Below are 22707 nucleotides of genomic sequence, written 5' to 3'. Positions count from 1 at the left end.
TCCATCCCTCCCCACCCTCCCCACCCAGCCCCTCCCCATTCTCCCCACCCAGCCCCTCTCCACCCTCCCCACCCAGCCCCTCCCCACCCTCTCCTCCCAGCCCCACCCCTCCCATTTTTGGATGCACGACGGACGGACGGACACAATAATCCCCTGTGGGCTGGTGTGTAACCAGGAGGTTCCTACCAGTACGAGAGCCCCTGAATTGTTGTTACGGCGCGTGGCATTCGCGACATTAATGAACAAAGCGGTTTCGGTCGTCGCCCGTGTACATTCACTTTCGTCTATTCACAAACTCGACAACACCGTGGGGGCTGGTGGTGATGGCGGTGGTGGTAGTTGTAGTTGGTGGTGGTGGGGGTCACGGTGGATTCATTGCGCACAGACACAGGACATTTCGCACGCAGACACCACATGTCTGCACGCATAGTGTCGGCGCCCTTGTGCCCGAAACACATTTTAATTATATCGACCCCAGCAGCAGCAGCAGCGCCTTCTTCACAAGCCGCAACACCACACGAGGCCACCCCCAAACACGCCCTACGAGTTGCAATCCCAACCCCGTTCACGAACACGGCCAATGAGACGATCTTCCTCGCTTGTGCAGGAGGAGTTGGGGGTAGGATGCTAGGGGACATTTAACTTTTTGAATTAAAGCCCCTGGCACCATTGAACAATACGCACATCCGCACGCACGCACGCACGTTCACGTTGTTTCGCACGTGTCCCCAGGCAGGTAAGCGAGTGTGGTTGTAACATTGTGGATTAGCTGACACGTGTCTGGGTATTGTGTGTGTCTTAGTTTGAACTTTGTGCTACTTGCAACGGCGCTTTCAGACGTTAAAACGTCGCGATGGGTTTTTACGCGAGAATTATTATACCGTGTTGCAATCACATTGACTGCTGTCATTTAAAAGAAAGCCGTGTGTTTATTGCCATGTATATATATCGTGATAAGAGCGGTGGAATGGATTAACTTGCGCTATGAACTCGGCTACCCTGTATCCGATCGCCGCCTACGGCTGTGTAACATCGGTGGCGAACGATGTCAGAAACTTGCCACCTCTTGTTCATCCGACTCGCGTTGACGAACGTGGTGAAATATGGTCACCCTACGACAATAACCACATCGACATTGACCCTGCCCGCGTGCTGGGACATTTAAAAAAAAAGAGTAGCACTTTATTCGGAACGAGTTCATTATAAAGGACCGGACTTGTGGCCGCATACTTTGTGCTAGATACATTATAATATATGTGGACTATATGGAAATACTGTAGCACCAGTTGATAACGAATGTACCTACATTGGACTGGTATATGTGTTCTTTATTGGTATTTTAATGTTATACCGTGCTGCATAAAAATATCACGTTAGTATTGCATTGCCCGTATGTTAACACTTTACAATTGCGAATTGTATCCGTTAATTGTTTTGGTAATGTAACAAATCACCAGCCTATTTCGACTCCCAAACACACCGCTTTGTTGCGAGGTGGCCATGAGACAGATCGGCAAACAGGTGGGTTCGTGAATCCATCTGTGCGGAACCTTTCATAGGTCATCATCGCCTTGTTGTGTGCGTGGTGGTTTTTATGCGGGTTTTGCTCTCAAATAAAAACATGACATCGGCCAAACATCCCAACAACCGTATAGCAGCATCCCAACTTTGGCATGGGGTTGGAGGCATTTTTACCACCAACTTTGGCTCGACAATGGCCCAACTTCTCCGTGTTTGTTGAGAACGGTAGACACCTGGGAAACAGTCTTGAGACTCGGTTGAGGCTTTCCTCGATTATATAATTAATTGAAATGCACAACTGCCCCAAGTTGTGCAGACCTGTTTTGCAACCACGAAAAATTAAACTAATAAAAAACAAAGTCATGCACGCAACTGTTGGCCAAACATTGCGTTGAACCGTAAACATTTTACTATATTCTGGTACAGTACTGAATAGTGCACCCTGCAGCTGATTGATATTTTTAGGCATAGTGACAATATATAGGTAATATTTGCAAACATCCACTGCTGGATGAAGGCCTTGTCACGCTGTGCTGCTTGTGGGAGATTGTCACCATATTTCACTGACACCGGGCACATTAATTGATTAATGTCCGCATATGCTGAAGTGGTATCTTCAGGATAAATTTCAGACTCACCTTGCTAAATGCCCTTTAGTCTTCCAGTCTAAATGTATGAAGATTTTATTTTTCTCAAGCAAGTGTTCTATCTACAGGAATATAATGCATTCGCCTCCCACTCCCCCAGCGATTGCGTGAATTGTCACAATTTTGGGGTCACGATTCGAAGGATCGGTTGATTGTATTCTCGTTTTGACCATCTTGTTTGTGTTGTTTCTTGATTCTCACCCCATCTTGTTTGGACCAATTTATATGGCTCCATTTGCCGAAATGTAACATTTGCAAATGATTTGCATAAATCATTATCAATTGACACGTTTTAATGCATGTATTTCAAGCATAAGAATACATTTAAATGTAATAATATATGCATTATTGCATGCTAGGCTTTACTATAATATTGCATCATTTTGATACCAAGGAAATTCCACAACATTTGAAAATCATCCCACAAATACACAATGTGTGTTATTTTGAGAGTAATTATAGTTTTAGAAAACATGGATTTTAAGGAATAAGGCAATAGTGTGACACATACATGGAACTGAATGCACCATCTCAGCGTGGATGAAAAAGTCTCCATCTGAGTATCTCTGACACAATTGGATTCATGATTACAGTACTTTACATTATTTCTCCCTTGTAAAAAAAAAAACGCGGGCACATATCTACCTCAATTACAATCCCAATTCATCGGCATACTAATTCCCAAGCGAAAAAAACAAGCTTCAAATATCACGTATGATAACCCCACATCTTTACAGCGTCTGAAATCTACGTCCAAAATTCCTGCGATTCTCCTCCAGTGATTGAGGAGGCCCGTGAAGGAGGACCCTGGAGCAGAGACGATGTCCACCCCACTCACAGACCAGGAGCGACGCAAGCAAATCAGCGTGCGGGGGATCGTTGAGGTGGAGAACGTCGGGGAGGTGAAGCGGAATTTCAACCGCCACCTGCATTTCACGCTGGTGAAGGATCGCAACGTCGCCACCCCCAGAGACTACTACTTTGCCCTCGCCCACTCCGTGCGGGACCTGCTGGTCGGGCGATGGATCCGCACGCAGCAGTACTACCACGAGAAGGACCCAAAGGTGAGGGAAGGAGGACGAAACAGCCATTCATTCGGTCGCTCGCTCGTTCGGTCACCCGTTTATTTCAGATGTGAGAATGACATCAAGATACGGGAAGAGCCGTGGGGTAGAAATCACAACCTATGTATTCATTAATCATTTATACAATTGACTATTTGGTTTGTTAAAGTTTAGTGGAATCTCCTACTACGACAATTACACCAAGGTGAGAAAAGAGTGATGTATGATTGTAGAATGCACAAACATGTATTTCACTAGCTCATTCGTGTAACCGTTCATTTGACAATAAGGTGTGGGAAGAGATGTGATGCAAGATGCACATAAATTAACAAATGCATTCATTTGTTCAGCTTTATTTAATTTCCCACTCTTAGACATAATGATACCAACATGATGGACGTGGTGCAAAATGGACACCCATTAATACTTTTAATCATTCATTTATTTGATAAAATCTCATTTAATAGCTTCTCTATAGAATGGCACCAAGGTGAATAGAATAGGTGTGTGACAAGGTGGATAGTTATTCATTTATTCACTCATTCATTTGTTCAAGTCATATTTATCCTTTTTATTATGAATATGACACCAAGGCGAGGAAAGGGAAACCTGGTGTGTGAGGGATGCACACCTGTTCTTTAACAATTTGACGTGACATTTTATTATGAAAGGTGAAGATGCGTGGGCCAGATGCACTCTCCATTCAGTCGTGCGTATTTTAATTCTGTTTGAAAAAAAGACTTCAAAGACCTTGAGGTAGGAGAGGAAGCATCGTACAGAATACACACTCATCCGATTGTTCATTCATCTTTCATTTCATTTCTCTACATCACTCCTATGTCCTTGAACATAACGTCCTTTTTTTTCTTGGCCTCCCTTGCAAAATAAGGCAAGTTCTCTCAAGGGGCCCTTACCTGCAACTGGACAAATCTGTTCTTCCGACAGGACAAAGGCTCTGTTCGCTTTCGAGACGTATGGTTGTGTTAGGCTACATTAAGCAGACCTGAGTTACTGAACAATAGTCCATTGTGAATTGCAAATGAAATACAAGTCATGGTGACAAATGCCAGCGGTACAGCGAAATGAAACACTGAAAAAAAAGGGGCTGTCACCCGAAAAGTTGGCCACATCAATTCTGCCTGCAGTTAATTGATGAGCGTGTTTGCTCCTCCAGCTTACTAATTAACGTTGGCGGCACGTGTGCTTGGGCACGCCCGTCGTATTTTATCACAGTGGTCACACCTTTGTCGCGAAATCGCTTTCCTAAAGGTACAGCACATTTTATCAATCGAGGTTTGCACTTAATTGTGTTTTACAATATATGGCGCATATAGCATCTGTTTATTCATTTTCCCACGAATACTGATATAAAAACCTCCGTTCGTCAATAACACCGTGACTTTAAACTGAAACATATATATGTTGTGACGTTTCAGACAGTGGCCCTTCTTCATAGTTCATTGAAGAAGGGTTGTAGGCTGAAATGTCGCCTATAATATAAATGATTTCCTTTTTAAGGCAGTGTTATTGATGGACGTGAGTTTTCGATTGTTATTTGCGCTTGTGCACCACTATCAAAATCGGCAGCAGAAGCATCGCCAAATAAATAGTTTAAGACTGAAATAATAGCAGCGCAGTGTGTCTTGCGTTCAGCCAGTTGCACTTTGTCATCAAGCGTGCAGCCCACATGTGTATAGGAGTGCCTTGGCATGGACATCACCACCACCACCACCACTCATTGGACATTTATTTTAAGGCAGTATTTTTCATCATGCCACATGCACAAAGTTGAATCGTTATTCACAAAGTAAAACACGTTAACTTGAGATGAAAACAAATATCTCCCGTTTATATTCAAATAAACTGATTAACTTACATCATCCCAAAACTGAATCGCACCTTTCTTCACACTGGCATCGTGTACGATGATGAATGCATTCTTTTTACCCAATCCATCAAGTGTATCTTTATTCCAACTTTAAAATGATCCCCTGCATATTAAATGTAATTTCTGTGTTCGACAAAACGTGAAAAGGAATAGACGTGTACATGTGTCTCCTGCTTTTGGAAGGTCGTCTACATTTTTATCTGTCCTATCAATGTTCCGAATCACTTTCTTATTTAATTCGCATTAATGGCACGTACTTTAATTAAAAAGTGAATTGCAAAACCCTTGCGGTAATTGCATAGAAAAATAAATAAATCCTAAATCATATATCCACGGCTTTTACACCCACCGTATTAGCGACTGTGAATACTCACGATGCATTACGTGCGTTTACTATCCTGCACATCAGATGGTTACAAACATGTTATTTAGGGCAATATATACCAGTGTAGTATTCATGTACAGATTCAACGTGTTGCTGGCTCTGTTGTATTCCAGTGAGTTCAGCGAGCTGCAGACCCCGACATTGTTAAAGCCATTAGCCAAATGGAATGTTTCGGGTGAGTTCTGTGAGCATGATTTTAAATCAAATCATTGGGAGACTGGTGGAGGGGGGTGGAGGGAGGAGGTGGTGTGCATATTTTCTAGTGGCTGAAAACCCAAAGTCAAAGCAAACTACTGTACCCCCATCCATTGCAGGATTTTTATTTTATTTTTTTCTGCAAGGTGTGGCCCTGATGGTTGGGAATGTGATAAGACACTTCACTCTCAATTGACGTGCGTATGAAAATACAGTTCCGTCCATCGCTCTCGTGCATCGAGCCTACGATCTCTTTAAAAAAATGTTCTGCCTTTGAATGGATACAAAGAAACTAAAATATTTGAATGCCAGTGCAGATGCCTCGAATGTGCGCTCGCTCAAGAAGCCGATCGTGGCGGAGTACCGTAAAGATTCATCAGCCTCTCTGATGTTGCAATACGGTACTCTTTGAGTGTTGTGCCCTCCCATCGTCCAGCCTTTGTTTTGACTGTAAACAACTAAACAATCAATCCCATTCACGATTCACGAGTGCACGGAGCGGACTCCCAAATTATCTTCGAATATGAAACTCGAGGCAATGAATGGACGCCCAGTGTCCTCGTTTTTTTTCGCTCAATCAGTCCAATTAGTGCTCGCCTCGCTGCTACTCAGGGGGGTGGGGTGGGGGGTGGGGGCGTAAACGCGAGAGACGGCGAAGTTCGCGCTTGGCTGAGTGACCTTGAATGTAATTTACCCTGGGCGGTAAGGTCAAAGGTTACACAATAGGCATGTGCGCTGTGTGCAAAATAGCTTGAGGGGGAACCGGGGAGGGGAGGGGACAAGGTTGTCCCAAAGTTGCATTTGAATGTGTTCATTAAACACAACGGAAGCTTGCGACGCACGCTTCACAATATTTCGCTGCCAATCATTATTCAGATGGCTGTCATTTTTCATGAAAATGCTTCGCTTGTCATATTCCGAATAATCCCTGTATTTACAAGCCAAGTTGGAGAACCAACTGAGGCTGTATGGTCAATCTGTTTTTGTGTGGGAAGATCTGTGTGGAATATCCATGCACCATTTAAACACACACATTCGATGGACCTCCATTACAATTTATATAACTTTTTTTCTCACACATGCAAAATTCTTTTGTATTTGCACCGCATACGATGTATATATAGACATCAATACGCAATGCACTCTTCCCACTGAAGATTGTATTGTATCTGTGGATATGGATAATGTTCTTCGTACAGTACTTTAATTAGCTTTCATAGCTCAACATCTTATCGTGTACAACGTCATCGTTATCAGCCGTGATTTATCCATTGCTGGACAGAGGGCCTCCCCAAAGCCTTCGCCATCTCTCTGGGTCTCCCAATGGACACAATCCATAGATCTCCTGCCCATGAGCCTATTTCACTGATGAAATCGGAGTAGCAGGCGACTGAGGAAAATAGATGTGACCATACTTCACGCTCGCCAGTGGGTGGCTGGGTGAACCTGCTTCCCTGACATGGGTGTGCACTACTCATACCCACGTGGGGTCAATATGAAGTTAGTTTACAATCATATGTTTACTGCAGTGGTTCTAAACCATTTTAGTCTGGCTTGTCCCTGCGCCCTTACTAAGTCTCCAGTGCACAGAGAGATTACATGTTCACACACCTCGTTATCACCATCTACAGGCCCGGGGCCTGCACTCCCCACTGAAAGGCTTTCGATGACGCGCGGGACACTGTTTACCTTCTGTGTACAGATAGCAAATCAGGGATCCTGTGTGAACAACTGAAAGTGTCAAATTTTTCTTCGAGTAATCCAAATGGACCTCATTACCGAGAGACATCCACGAAGATCTGGAAAGCCCACATTATTTGACTCATTCGTTGAAAAACAATCACTTGGCCACTCACTAAAGTTGTGCAATGGTAGCGGGCATTATGGGTAGGTTACCTCAACTGCACCTTCTCACCACTGCCAAACGCAGGGTGTGGCAGCAGGCACCCTTGGTCTTGTGTCGGCGTGTTCACATTTTTCTGTCTCTCTCTTCTCCCCCCTGAATTAATCAACTACAGAGCAGGGGTGCAGCGATGCGCTAAGACATCAATTGTTTTTTAAGGCCACAATACATACAATAGTATCGCAATGTGTAAGGATCGACATTGCGTTTTTTTGTTACTTTTGTTTACATTATATTCAATAGGTAAAAAAATGAAAACTGTTTTTATAAAAAAAAAAACTATTTTATTTTACCAGCTAAGGCCCACTGAGCTATATGGCTCTTTTTCAGAAGCGACCGGGCGAAATGGCTTAACACGTGGGCATTTATAACAGCCAAATACTCAAAGAGCATGTTTCTAATGTGGAGCGAAAAACCAGAGGACCCGGAGAAAAATCCATGCGACCATGGGGAAAACCTGCAAACTCTAAATATCCAGGCGTCAAGATCTGGATCGAACCCACGACCTCCTGATACCAGGCGAGGTAGTTAACATTTCACCGCCGCCCCAGCCACCAAAGGCAGTGTTCAATAAAAATCAAACCTTGACACTCGGTTGAGGAATGCATGAGGACACCTTTCATTGGTGCGAAGGGGCTCCATGCACCACATATCACGCTCGGAGTTCGTGGACTCTCCTGCAGCCGCGGAGTTAAATATCTCGTCGTTGAATGATCATTGACAAAATATAAGGGTGCTCTAAGAAGAGCAAAACGAAGGGGGAAATAAATAGGGTGGTATAAAACCAGCGAGGCGCAGCGTCCGTGGGGAGCTGGCAGCCGAGTGTTGCAATTGATTGACACGTTTCCGTCTTGTACGTCAATAAAACTTTCGTCTTTTTTTCTTTTGGCGATGGACGCGTTGAATTTTCACAGCTGTCTCTCTTTCCGCTATGAGAATATAAATCTCGAAAATTACAGTCCCGTATGTGTGAGTAAAAGCCAGGCGTATTGTCAGCATGGTTCGCCTGTTGAATTGCTACCTTTAAAACGCTTTACGGTTCTGAATTGCATCGGTGAATCGTTTTGGCAGTACGATCCAGAGCACTGCAGCAAAAGAGTTGGTGGATCATGCAGAGATTTGCGACACTTCCAAATCTGATGGGTTGTAAGGCGGCTTGGAGAAGGCGGTGCAGAGCATGTGTTGTGAACCCATCTGTGCAGGTCATTTCGAGTGTTAGCCCTCTTGTATCGTTTTTTTCTAGCTACTCCCGGTTTGGCTCCTGAACATTGAAAACACTCGCAAATGGAATTGTACGAAGAATCCCGATGGAGTACCCTCCCGAAGAACGCCGAGCGCAACATGCTGTCCACTGCGTCACTGCCTCCGCCCTCTGCTAATAACTTACATAGCATGGCCCTGTATTTGTGTGTCGTCAGATAAACTTTAACCAAGCGAAAGTGTGTTGAGAAATGCACGTCTCTTTTGCTAGACGGAGCCGGGGTGAGCGATTTAAAGGAAGACTACAGATGCGAAGCACAGCGCTGCTGTCCCACTTTACACTTTGAGGCAAATGATGCCGTAACAGTACAGCGTGGATTTGCGTCGCGTTTAAATGCCCAGCGCGGTCTCAAGGACCCTGTACAAAAAAGCTGGACGTGCACGTTAGAGGGACGACAAGCGATTTATATTTTTAAAGCAAGGTGCCATGGCGTGGAGGAGTAGAAGCGTGTGTGCGTGTGTGCGTGCGTACGTGCGTGTGTGCGTGCGTGCCTACGTGTGTGCGTGTGTGCGTGTGTGTACGTGCGTGCGTGTGTGCGTACGTGCGTGTGTGCGTGCGTGCCTACGTGTGTGCATGTGTGCGTGCGTACGTGTGTGCGTGCGTACATGTGTGCATGTGTGCGTGCGTGCCTACGTGTGTGCATGTGTGCGTGCGTACGTGCGTGCGTGCGTGCGTGCATGTGTGCGCGCGTACGTGTGTATGTGTGCGTGCGTGCGTGTGTACGTGTGTGTGTACGTGTGTGTGTGTGCATGTGTGCGTGTGTGTGTGTGCATGTGTGTGTGCCTGCATGTGTGCGTGTGTGCGTGCGTACGTGTGTGCGTGCCTACGTGCGTGCATGTGTGCGTGCGTGTGTACGTGTGCGTGCGTACGTGTGTGCGTGCGCGACTACGCTTGTGCTGCAGAACTAGCGGTTGTCGTCTCTGCAGGTACACCTCTCTCCCTTGTTCACCAGCGGTCGCGTTTGGTTCCCGCCGCGGAACCGACAAGCGCGGTGACCTGCCCCTTGCCTCCGAGGAGAGGCTTTCAGATGTTCCACGCACGTGACCGATGCTCGAGTGCCCTCTGCGCGACATTGCGCAAAGCCACTGAAAATTCGCACATGGTCGTCGTCATCGTGAGTCGGTCACCCGCCTCGTAACGACAGCGCAGTTGACCCGACCTCGTTAATCAGCGACATTTCGGGCACTTGGCCTGCTATGAATGCGGCTGCGCGCAGGAACACTGCGTTCCTTCGCGACTGAACGGACTACAGAACGGCTTCGATGCATATTAATTTGCGGTAATATATTTTTTCTGTAATTGTACCGAGCTCCGGCGATACCGTAACATGCCAGAGGGCTCGCCGGGCCCCCAACGGATCGTTAACGGAAAATTAGAAACGAACGTGTGATACTTTGTTTGTTTTTTAATGCCGTAATGGTTTATGTCAGAGCACCGGGCATCAATCATAACACCAGGCAGTTAGGGAGGAGTTTTATGAAAGGGTCCCCGTTCTTCGGTTATCAACGACACAGGGACCTTGTCTTCTGCATTTGCGGGGCAAATGTGCGTTCCCAGCCAACGCATTTGGAGTGAAGGATGAACACCCTCCCCCCCCCCCATAATAAAAAAAAACAGACGAATCATGGCTCGTAAATTAAGTGCACATGTCAACAATGCTCATGTTCCCAGGCCGCGTTGGTAAATCTAATCCCGCTCAAATGCACGCCCGTATCTTGTGTGGGCTTTTGTTGTTGTTGTAATATACCCTTCTGAGCGGGAGGGCGGACCTGGGTTCATGGCGGGTTTTAATTTTGAAAAGGTGGAATGTTACTCGGGAAAACCCCGCACCACTCAGAAAGACGTTGCAAGCAAAATGTGACTTTCTTATTCACGTACGCGTGTGTGCATGTTGAACTTTTTTTTCACCGTACATAGCCAACCGTGCTAATCCGAGGAGCGAGGGAAGGATAAGAGACTAAATACAAAAAGCAGTTCTTAAGAAATTAGTTTTCAATTTAGAAACATTTGAACGCATTAATGCAAATCGCATCTCCGGATGTTGCTTTGTTGTCGCGCAGTTAAAATGACAGCTTAGCATTTTAAAATGTTAATCTTTAATATTTTATTATCGTCATGCATGTTCTGTCCACTGCTGATTGTCGTCCTGCCCGAGCAATCGCCACTTCTCTCACGGTGTTGTGATGCAGCAATCTAACTAGCTCCTGCACAGGAGCCAATTTTTCTGCTCCATCTCCACAGAAGGAATGTCCTATCCTTTGGCTGCCACTCCGTTGTTAGTCTCGACCACAGGCCATCGTCGCTTCTAGAAATGTGGCCTCTACCCAAGCCCACTTGTCATTGCCATCGCTGTGATATCTCGAACCTGCGTTTGTTCCGTGATCCATTGCAAAACCATGACAGACGGTGATGGCTTAGGGAGGCTTTCATCCAACAGTGGATTTGATGAGGATGATGATGATGATGAAAATATCTCCAATCAGCTTTGTTTTCTGCTCACAACAAACATCAGTTGTTTCGTCTGATATCCAGCACTTTTTACCGCGTAGGCTCTCAAGGTTGTGCATTTTTGCGTTCGTACCTCGTGTTGTTCGGCACGATGTCCGACGTTTCGCTACACGCGCCAGGACCTTCGATTCTTCCCAGCGCGTGGTAGTGACAAACGCATCGAAGGGTTGTTGTTTTTTTACCACCTTCTGTTTCCGCACGTGATGTACTGCTGCACGTGGCCAACTGGGAACGCCGAGCAATGTGCGTCGTAAACTCTGACGCCAAATGGTTCGTTTTTAATGTGTGGCCCATTACCGGAAGAGTTCAACAGTCTTTCACGTACGGTTTAAAATTGGCCTTCCAAATCGATCTGCTCGTTAGGGGCCACTGGACATCGTTGTGTCGTAATGGGAAATCAAGCGTGCTTAAATCTGACATTAGCAGGAGCCTAATTTGCAAATTGTCCTGATCCAAAACTTGCTTGCAAGGATGTAAAATAACCGATAAAATGTCATGACAGCAGTAATAACAAGGGTATGTATTTATCTGGGAAAACCTCACGAGATCTTTTCAGAAAGGTCCTGCTTCAGCATAATTTTGCCATGATGGTGGTTTTTAAATGAGCATCTTGCACATGGGAAGAAATGTATGTATATGTGTATGTTGAACTTCTTTCGCACCGTATATAGCCAACCGTGGAAATCGGAGATGCGGGGGAAGGGCAATGAAACTAAACACAAAACAACAGTTCTAAAGAAATGAGCTTTCAATTTAGCTAAATGAGTTTTCAACTTAGAATCGGACAGATGAAGGAAAATCCATCATGCATGCAATGGGATACCACCAAAATATCCACACACACACAGGTCTACAAACTCTGTTTTGGTACTGCCATCACCTGGTTAGAACACGGTAGGTTTTGGAGTTTCACAAACCTCCATGTGACCCACCAACCCTTGCCTCCTTAAACTGTCGGGTTGCAAGCGCGTCGCACGACCGTGACCACGTGCGTCGCAAACAAAACGGTCGATCGTTCGGACGACGACGGGAGAGCCCATCGCTGGCGGTGACGCGCTCGCTGACGGACCACTGCTCTCCCCCCTCCGCCCTCCCCCGGCATGCAGCGTGTCTATTACCTGTCGCTGGAGTTCTACATGGGCCGCGCGCTGCAGAACACCATGGTGAACCTGGGCCTGGAGAACACGTGCGACGAGGCCATGTACCAGGTGCGGTGCACGACACGGGAGTGAAGGGAGGGAGGGAATTGAGGGAGGGAATTGAGGGAGGGAGTTGAGGGAGGGAGGGAATTGAGGGAGGGAGGGAGTTGAGGGAGGGAGTTGAAGGATGAGTTGAGGGAGGTATTGAGCTGAGGGAGGGAGAGAGTGAGTTGGGGAGAGTGAGTTCGGGGAGGTAGGGAGTCAGTTGAGGGAGGGAATGTCAGCGGTGCACATTAGTCGGGTCATCGCGATCAACGGAGGCTATTTTCTGCCTACGTCCTCGCCACAACCACTCCGATAAAATCTGTGAATGGCGAGACAATCCCCTCAAAACAGAAACGTCTCCATCAGCCACGGGTTATTCGTTTTGCTGCTTCGCTCTGAGTGCAACTTTGAGACCATCGTCGAGATGGACAATGCCGTGGTATTTCAGGTAATCACTTGTTGTGTAACTGTTGATAGATGTTGTATGAGGGTGTGGACACGTACTGCTGGATGAGGGCCTCCTCGTGTCGTGTGTGTGTGTGCTATTTTTGACCATACGGTCGGTCAGTGAGGGTTGGTCAAGGTGGGGAGCGTAGACGTGGGAGCGTAGGTGTACGATACAACAGTGGAATTTTCTGCATCGCCCTCTGCTGCCGGCAACGTAGCCTCAGACCTCCGACAACCTCTTCTTGGTTCTTTCGGTAAAGTCACGTGGAAGGGAAATACTAAAATAATGAAAATAAAGCATTACATTTTTATTTTATTATGTTTTATTTTAATTATTTTATTATTTCCCTTCTACGTGACTTTTCCGAAAGAACCAAGAAGATGAATCTCTGCAGTCACGAAAGCTTTAAATCGAAATGTAACTCTGACAACCTGTTTGAGCAGTTGCCCATCCAAGCCTTATCCAATCTCAAACCTGCTTAGCTTGCAAGATTCAACGAGATTGGGCCTCAATCCCAATTATTTGGCCACAAGCATTAGAATCTATCCAGTGGTTATTTTATTCCTAGTTTTGAATAAGCTCAGATTTATTTATTAGTGTATTGATGTTTCTGCTATAATGTAAATGAAATTGACATGATTTTTCATTTGTAAAATCTACCATCTTTGTTTACATTCGTTATTACAAATATTTTAATGTGTTCATCATTTTTCACGTACTTTGATGACACTTGATTTGGGGTGACGTGAGGAGCCTCCTTAATTGAGCGGTGTGTGTGTGTGTAAGTGGCTGATAAATGCGGGGTGTGTATTGGGGGCAAGTGGTCAAGTGCTGCTTGTGATCACCTATCATTATCTTTGATGTGTTGTGCAAGTTGTGTGGGAAGTTCTAGTACATCGCTTCACCCATCGCTTCACCAATTGTGCTGTGAACCCAGTTACCTTGGTTTGATTGCTCGCCACGGCTAACATCCCAATAGATTCAGAAACTCACGATGGGTAAACATCATCACTGGAGAGACAAAGGTGGCCGGGCGTGGTGCTAACCACACCCACTCCCTTGTTGCACCCTGCCAACCTTCATAGTGCTCGCTCGCAGCACATGCCCCAACATCCTATGTCGGCAACACGGGGCATCTTTGTCATTTACTTTGCGGGTGTGAACGCGGTCCCTGGTTCTTGTGTCTCCTTGGATCAGCTTGGCCTGGACATTGAGGAGCTGGAGGACTTGGAGGAGGATGCCGGCCTCGGAAATGGAGGTCTTGGTCGCCTTGCTGGTAAGACTGTCTCCCAGTTTGCCCGTTTTGTTTTTAGAAGAATAATCATAATTCATAATCAACGATTTTTGGGTTTAGATCGCGTTATTTATAAATGTGTCGTAACCCTCCACCACCCGACACGGCCAATCAGTAAAAAAGTGTCACGTTGACAAAAGACAAATAGTTCACTGCTTTAGCCCACCGGTGTGTTGAAGCATGAAACCACAACATTTACAATTTGAGTACGACGTTTCGCTGGTAATTGCATCCAGCATCATCGGGCAATTCGCCAGAATAATCATAATGTCAACTTGTAGCGCGCCGCCGCCGCCGCACAGTATTCGTTCGCTGTTGAAGCGAGAGAACGACTCGGAGGTGCGAGGAACCACAGACAAGGTCTAACAATTATGGCCCAAGCTCTGCAATCCTCTGTATGTTAAGGTGCTATCAGCCAATTAACGAGAGTTTACATGTTGGAGGAAACCCAGAGCACCAGGAGATGACCTACTCGTGCGACGGGGCAACGCTGTACTGCCCTATCCAGGGTACAGGACCTCCACGACGCCCGCGGGAAAGGAGTTTCACAACATTGGTGCGCTCCACCAGCGCTGGATTATAGGCTGCGTGCATAGCCACCACTGCCATACGTAACATTTTTTTTTATATTACCATTGTGCTTTTTTTGTCACGCTCGCAATTAGCAGTGCATGCCCCTGTGTCAGAGAATGTCCCCCTGAAGATGACATCACACAACTCCTTCTTAAGTCCTTTCAAAAGGTACCCGCACTTAGGGGCTCGCTCACCTTTATGTACTCCACAAAGAATGTCGTGTGTCAATCAAACCAAAATTGTTCAGTCTCAGAGCCGGAATAAGCCAAATTAAGTGAAAAACAAATTGAGTACGATGGGATTTTTTTGTTGTGTGTGCAGCTATTAGTGACCAAGCTGACCAGTATAACCTCGATCCTCTTGAGAACCCAGTTCTTGTCACAGGTGGCTAATACCCGGAGCTAACCACTCCACCACCGTTCCCCACAAGTGCTGTTAGCGAGCACCTTTGAAGGCCTGCACGGCACAAGAGGGGGTGGGTGGCCTGCAGCACGCCCAGCCGCATTTTTCTCCCAAGTGGCAATGTTTACACACTATACCAGGTACTCATTTTAGGCTGAGTCGACCTTGGGGAGCCCCAGGACCAGTTCAGGTCATTGTCACTGTTGTTAGCCAGCAGCACGCTAACCACTGCACTACTATTCCTCACAACACAAAGACAAAGACACACGCAGGTAAAATTAATTATTGTAGCACACAGCGTGCGATGTTGCACATTGCATGAGAAACCATCAGTCATTTCATTAACTCCGATTGATACAACCCCATGTGAGCATATTTGGAGAACAACAAAACACAGCTCATTACTTTCACATTAATTGATCCTCGCCGTGTGAAATTGGAGTAGGGGGGAAGGGCAAGCTCCATAGAGCTTGGCTGAGCGTGAATGTAAGTGATTGCAAAAGAGATGTCCATTTTAGCCCGTGCTTGCCTTGTGCGTGCCTGTGGCCACAAGGAGTTAATCTGGTGCGAGCGAGTGACGCGCGCCTGTGTGTGTGTGCGCGCGTGCATGAATAAGTTATGTCATGCCTGATACCATCATGTGGGTGCTTCCATCCAGCGGGCTGTCATTTATTTTGACGTAACAGCCTCATGAATAAGGCTTGCAAAAAAAAATTCCCATTCTAAAAAAACAATATGCAAATAACTAGACATTTCTTACAAAGTAAAAAAAAAATGAACAGAAGATAAAAAAAATGTTTATGCTAAACAATGCTGCAACGTTGAGTTTACTAGACTTGCAATGCTGAGGTCGCAAGTTCAGTCTCCCGGCGCGGCAGTTGCAACCACGGTGCACGTTTCTTAAATCCCCCTGCCTCACGTGTGGTGGGGTCAAATGTGGGGACTCCCACCTCTCCCGAGGCATTTGGCCACCGTGGAAGAGGAGGCCAAATACCCTCCTAGGTGGGGGCCCCCCTCTCTCGTGCTCCCTCTAGAGGACGCTCTTCCGCCAGCAGTGGCATGAGCGAGCAATCGCAGGGGATGCTCCTTCACCCTTTATTATTTTGCTAATCCACCTGAAATAAATTAGAATTTGGGGTGACCACACACGGCGCATTCCACATACAGCCGAACGCCATGGTTTTAATGATACATCGATTATTCAATTTCGTATCGGTTCTCTTAAGCTCACGATGCCTCCCTCAGAGAGCGTAAACAACAATGAAATTTATTTTTTATTGGTCTGAATTGTATGCACCGAGTTGATCTGATCTCTGCAGCCACCAGAGGCCTGCTATATTCACTCTTTTAAATATCTAACAGCAACAAAAATTGATGATTGCCTGTTGTTGTAAATAAAGTGCCCGATTCACAACAATTCACCATATCACATGGTGGGTAACAGTCAATCGTTAAACCACCACCATTCATTGAGCTCTGATTATTCCCCCCCCCACCACCCCGTCATGCAACCGAAAGGAGGGAAGGACTGTCGAAGAGGGCATGCCACTTGCGGAGATGGAGCAACGAGACCAGTAGCTCACGTGTGTGAGAGCGAGGCGGATGGGGGGGGGGGTAGCGACATCATGTGGGCGTCTTCATCCTGCAATGGATAGACCACAGGGCTGCTGATGATGACGACGACGATGACGACGACGACGACGATGATATTTACGATCGCATGTTAACGTCTGCTCCCCCTCCCCCACTCCCCATTTGTGGCATTCCTCCGCAGCTTGCTTCTTGGACTCCATGGCCACGCTCGGTCTGGCAGCGTACGGGTATGGAATTCGCTACGAGTATGGCATCTTCAACCAGCGCATCAAGAACGGCTGGCAGGTCATTAATTAATGAATTAATTCATTAATTTTCTATTGCTCGTGATGATGTGGACAGCCCGAGGTGTCCGCCTGGCTCTAAAATCAGAACGCCGAGCGGGCAAATGCCGTTTGAGTTCAGGCAGAAAGCTGCCCTGCTATTAAACTCGAATGAGTTGATGGGCTCAGCCTGGACGCCAAGCATGATGGAGGGGGGGGGGGGTAAACATTTTTTTTAATTTAAAATTGGTTCTGCACCGAATTTCCCTAAATCCCAAATGAGAATTTAAAAATGACCGGTGTGACTGGCATGCGACGGACGTCACCCCCGGCGAGAAAACCCTCTGGATTCACGGATGGGTTCAGTCCACAGATGGACTCAATCCAGCGAGTGGACCAAAATCTATCCGTGGACTCCCCCCCCCCCAATCCACTTCTTGTACTGCCATCATTGTTTGCGCTTTCGTCATTTTTGGTGGCCCAGGTCGCTCTTGCAAATGAGACCCATCCTGCTTTTGCGTCGAATCCTCGCCCGGCTGAAGGCAGGGTGAACTTTGACTTACCTCTGCGACCAGGTGGAGGAGGCTGACGATTGGCTGCGCTTCGGGAACCCCTGGGAGAAGGCCCGGCCCGAGTACATGCTGCCCATCCACTTCTATGGCCGCGTGGTGCGCACCGCCGACGGGCCCAAGTGGGTGGACACCCAGGTACCGTGCTCGCGCATTTGTGTGTCTGTGTGTATGTATATATTGCGGGGAGCGGTGGTGTAGCGGTTAGCGCGCTGCGCTACGAACCCGGCGACCCGAGTTCGATTCCCGCTCAAGGCCAACACTAGTGACGATTATCTGAACTGGTCCTGGGCCTCCCCTAGGTCGACTCGGCCTCAAATGAGTACCTGGTGTGGTGTGTAAAACATCACCACTGGGGAGACAAAGGCGGCCAGGAGTGGTGTTGGCCACCCAACCCCTCTTGTGCCGTTCATAATGAAGCGCGCGTTAGCGCGCGCTTCATTATGAACCCGTCGACCCGAGTTCGATTCCCGCTCACGGTCAACACCAGTGGCGAATATCCGAGCCGGTTCTGGTCTTCGGCTAGGGCGAGTCGGCCTCAACAGGATGTCTCTGAGCAGAGCAAGGTGTTATGGGTTAACTGAGATCACTGTGTCAACTGACACGTAAGCACATACTACAGGCATGCTCACACGATCATATACGTGCATACATACGAAGACAAAACAAAGATCTACCATATAGCCTAAACGGACTGTTGGGACAAGTGCTATTCGTGAGCACGTATGAAGGCTGGCATGGCACACGAGGGGCTCGGTGGTCAGCCCCACACCTGGTCACCTTGGCCTCCCTAATCGCGATCTTTACATATCGCATCTAATTTTCTCATTTGAGGCTGACTCGATCTAGACGAAGCCCAGGACCAGTTCAAATATTTGCCCACTTGTTAATGATCGTGAGCGGGAATCCAACTCGGGTCGTCGGGTTTGTCGTGCGGCGCATTAAACGCTGCGCCACAACTACAACAACAACAACCGCCATTCGCCACTAAGTGGCGGTGACGTCACCACGACGCTTGTGCCAGGCCATGTGCACCTTGAGGCCACGTGAAGTGTCGAACGCCCACTGGCAGGAGGTCACGGGGCAGACCCAGGTGCCACGGCTCGACTGACCGCACGTGCACACACACACATACATGTACGTATGTATGCACACACATTGCGACAGATTTGAAGCGAAACACCATTGATTGGGATTCTTGCATCCAAATCTGTTTTTTTTTGCCACCTGCAGTATTTTGGTTTTTTTGAAGGGTTTAGCTGTAATGCAGTAGCTACTAAGAGGCAACCATTCACGCGCCAATTTATAATAACCGTTCATCAATAAACATGTTTTAAATGACAATTCTTCTCAGGCCCCATGGTATAAAGTGCGGTCTTTAACTCGTATCCATTCCATCTTTCTGACCTTTCTATGCTCGCTATGAAAAGAAGAGCCATTGCCTGATACGTCACCATTGATTTATTTTCCCTTTTAAGGCCAAGATTTTAATGACGACAGTGAGTTTTTTTTAATTTGTGCAATTATCCCAGGTTCGTCTTCGCTATCATCACCTGGTCTCACCCTCATCGCCTACGACTGCGCAAAGACTCGCGCATTAAATTGTGTTTTTCAATTAATTTGGAATTTTATACTTTGGAGGTTTGAAAATATGAGTTGATTGGCGTGTAATTACCTGTTCGTGGTGAATGAATGAACCGTGTCTAGTGTTGGATGAAAGAGGCCATTTGAAGTGACTCCAGAAATAGTGCGGTGACTTTATCTGCTGTGGCCACTTGCCGGCATCACGTGACAGAGAGCGTTGGCTCTCCTGTAAAGAGTTCTGGATGATAAATTATTCATCTCAGACAAGACACCAATCGGCATCATCATCATCAGCCACGATGAATCCGCTGCCGGATGAGGGCCTTCCCAAGCTCTGTGTCTGTCATGGAAGTTGTTTGACCATACTTCACCACGCTGGTCCGAGTAGATTAGTGAAGGAGGGTGGCACTCAGATCGGTTTAATATCTCTCGCCACTTACATTCGCCGTGGCCAGGAATCGAATGTGGATGGAATTCATAATCGTTATGAAAAACAACCTTGTTCATTAACGTATTCTGTGGATTATATTATAAAACACCATCTCCCACTTTCCCACGATACAACGCCGAGGACCACTAGCCCAATTATAATATTGCTTGGAGGTAAAAAAAAACGTGAGAGGTGTTAGGTGAATTATAATAATAGGTATAGGTGTCTCGGTGCCTGGCATTACTTGTAGGGTGTTTTAGATGTTAACGAATATCCTCGGTATCTGTAGAGTTAATTTCTAGAGGCCCATTAAAAAAACAAAAATCCATAGCCCATTTTTTATTTTCGGCTGCAGGGATTAATGTGTATATAATAGACAAAATGGATATGCCACGCAGCAGTTTGCTATTTTAAAGTGTGGCTACTCGCACTTTTTCAAAGATGTCGGGCCATCATGGAAGAGTAGGCCAAATAACCTCGAGAGAGGCTCTCTCATAGCTGCCTATTGTGGTGACCCTTCCACCATCAGTAGGGTGAGCAAGAGGTTTAGGGCTCCACCTTCACCTTTCAATATGTCATTTTACATCCACAGTATCCTCACCATCTTCATGCGCACGTTATCGCATGGATAGAGGGTTCATATCAAACGGAAGCTCCGCACGTCGCATAAATTCAAATCTCTAGCTTGTGCGGTATCTATCATTTCGTCACTTAGATAATCCCCGTGTAGAGACAGCCGCGAAACAGAAGAGATTCTCCCGCGTTGACACCAACAATTGTTTTTGTAGGTTGGGCCCACTGAGCTATATAGCTCTTAGAAGTTACCTGACCACAAATGATAGCTCAACGAAATGGCTTATGTGGAAATTTGTAGCAGCCAAATAATCTAAACGCGTGTTGATTCTAAAAGTGGAGGGCGGAAACTGGAGGACCCGGAGAAAAAATCCACGCGGCCACAGGGAGAGAGACACTCACACTCCAAATATACAGTAACATAGTCGACTTATATTGTATAATGTTTAATGTTTCTGGAGCTGAGTTTTTGTATTTGTGCTGTGGAGGTAAATCTGTTTGAGCCAATTTGCGATGCAGGGAATTTAATATTTAGCTTTCATTTGACGTTGATTTGACGTTTTTGCAATATTTTCCATTTCTCGTGTAATGCACTTGTTTTTTGTGATTTCTATTCACTTAATTGCTTTATTTTATTTGTTTATGTTTTGTCATATTGGAAACCCAGCTCACTCGTGCAAATGAGAATCGCAAAGTTTAAGAACACAACTTGAAGCATTAGAGATTAATTCAGAACCAGTTCATTTAAACGTGGTGTTTCGCTGCAAGTAGCCTGCGTCACATCAGACCACGTTTAAGACTCTTACAATTTTGCGTGTAAAGTCCCAAAGGCTCCAACAACCGAGCTAAAGAGACTTATCGGAGATCCTAAGAGTAGCAGGAGAAAACATCCAAAGCTCCCTCTGCATGACTGCCCATATGTCCGAGATGGATTGTAAGAATTGTGTGGCAAGGCAGGATAATAGTAGGTTTTTACCCTTTTAACTGGTACAAAACTGACACCTTTATTCAAGGCATCATGTTTGCAATGACCACAACACAAGTAGTCAAAAAAGCAAACAAAAAGAAGCAACTCTGATAAGGATGATAATATGCACTGTCCTTGAAGTTGATTGGCCCACACTCGAGACGGCTTTCTTTAGAGCCTAGTCCCCATTGGTGTAGGGCCAGATGACACCAGAAGGCGTACAACTCAAACACAGTGCAATATCAGAGTATTGAGAGCTCGGGGTAAGCATTTACACTATGAGATCTCTTTTACCAGTGGCAAAATATAATAGTAGGTTTTTACCCTTTTAACTGGTACAAAACTGACACCTTTATTCAAGGCATCATGTTTGCAATGACCACAACACAAGTAGTCAAAAAAGCAAACAAAAAGAAGCAACTCTGATAAGGATGATAATATGCACTACTTGTGTTGTGGTCATTGCAAACATGATGCCTTGAATAAAGGTGTCAGTTTTGTACCAGTTAAAAGGGTAAAAACCTACTATTATATTTTGCCACTGGTAAAAGAGATCTCATAGTGTAAAGGCAGGATAAGGCATGCAGTGGTCTAGAATAGACCATGGCAGGTGGGTGTTGTAGTATTGCTTGGTTATGCAACAACAACAACAAAAAGGTTATGCTGGGTAGGACGTGTGTGTGGGTTTGGACGATGGCCGATTGCCAATACAGGCATTGGAGTGGTCTCTAGGAGTCCATGTGGAGCAAAGGGGGGAAGGCTTGAGAGCCGACGGTGGGTGAGACCCTGTCAGGGAAGATCTTGAAGGTTTGTGTGGCTCCTGTGCAGCAGCTGCGGGAACTGGCGGAGGCTAGACAGCGTTGGTAGAAGGGGGTGCAGTGGTGGCGGCATCGGCGGCTTTGGCCACGATGACAACTTGATCTTGAATCTCTGGGGGGTTTATTTCCCCTAGAGGACGCTTTGGACTTCAACCTCTTGTGCTTGCTCATGACCCGCCAGCCGACTCGCCTCCGGTCCGCTGAGACGGCCAGTGCCCCGTGACAACTCATCATTATAAGTGGCCCCTCACCGCACCTTGCAGCTGACCTGCACACACGCGCACTTAGCCATGTAACCTCGCGCATATCAATTGTCCAATCAATTCGAGAGATGCAAAACGCCGCGATGTTAGAGGTGACGCGTGATAGGGGCGCGCGTCAGTCTGGAGATAACGAAACCGAGTTTGCTCCTTGATTTAATAACCACGTGGCACGGCTGTCATGGCCACCGCTCGTGTGTCGCGTTTGAAAAGCTCCTTGCATGCGGACGCGAGATGGGTATACACACACGAAGACAAAGGTCCCCCTTATAGCTGCCGCACTCACGAAGCCAGGAACCTGAGTTCGATTCCAGCTTGCAGCTCGCGTCCGTGGTCAATATCTGACTAGTTATGGGTCTCCCCTAAGTCGACTCGGC

At 46.6% G+C, this 22707-nt stretch overlaps 1 protein-coding gene across 2 annotated transcripts in view; it reads left to right on the top strand.

The window, feature by feature from the left end:
• The first annotated feature begins 608 nt into the window (after positions 1-608).
• Positions 609-22707, top strand: part of PYGL (glycogen phosphorylase L) — a 50045-nt gene continuing 27946 nt past the window's right edge. The window contains exons 1-6 of one of the 2 annotated variants that reach the window (XM_078870372.1): positions 609-732; positions 2948-3232; positions 12479-12580; positions 14202-14280; positions 17048-17151; positions 17705-17836. In XM_078870372.1, the coding sequence (XP_078726498.1) occupies positions 2990-3232; positions 12479-12580; positions 14202-14280; positions 17048-17151; positions 17705-17836 (660 nt within the window). In that variant the 5' untranslated portion in view covers positions 609-732; positions 2948-2989. Of the gene's footprint in view, positions 737-2947; positions 3233-12478; positions 12581-14201; positions 14281-17047; positions 17152-17704; positions 17837-22707 lie in introns of both variants that reach the window. The other variant, XM_078870371.1, reaches the window with a different exon arrangement.

The sequence above is a fragment of the Lampetra fluviatilis genome, chromosome 30 (assembly GCF_964198595.1).
Source record: "Lampetra fluviatilis chromosome 30, kcLamFluv1.1, whole genome shotgun sequence".
Taxonomy (NCBI): Eukaryota; Metazoa; Chordata; class Hyperoartia; order Petromyzontiformes; family Petromyzontidae; genus Lampetra; species Lampetra fluviatilis.
Note: the sequence above shows the minus strand (reverse complement) of the source record. Positions and strands in the feature narration are given on the sequence as shown.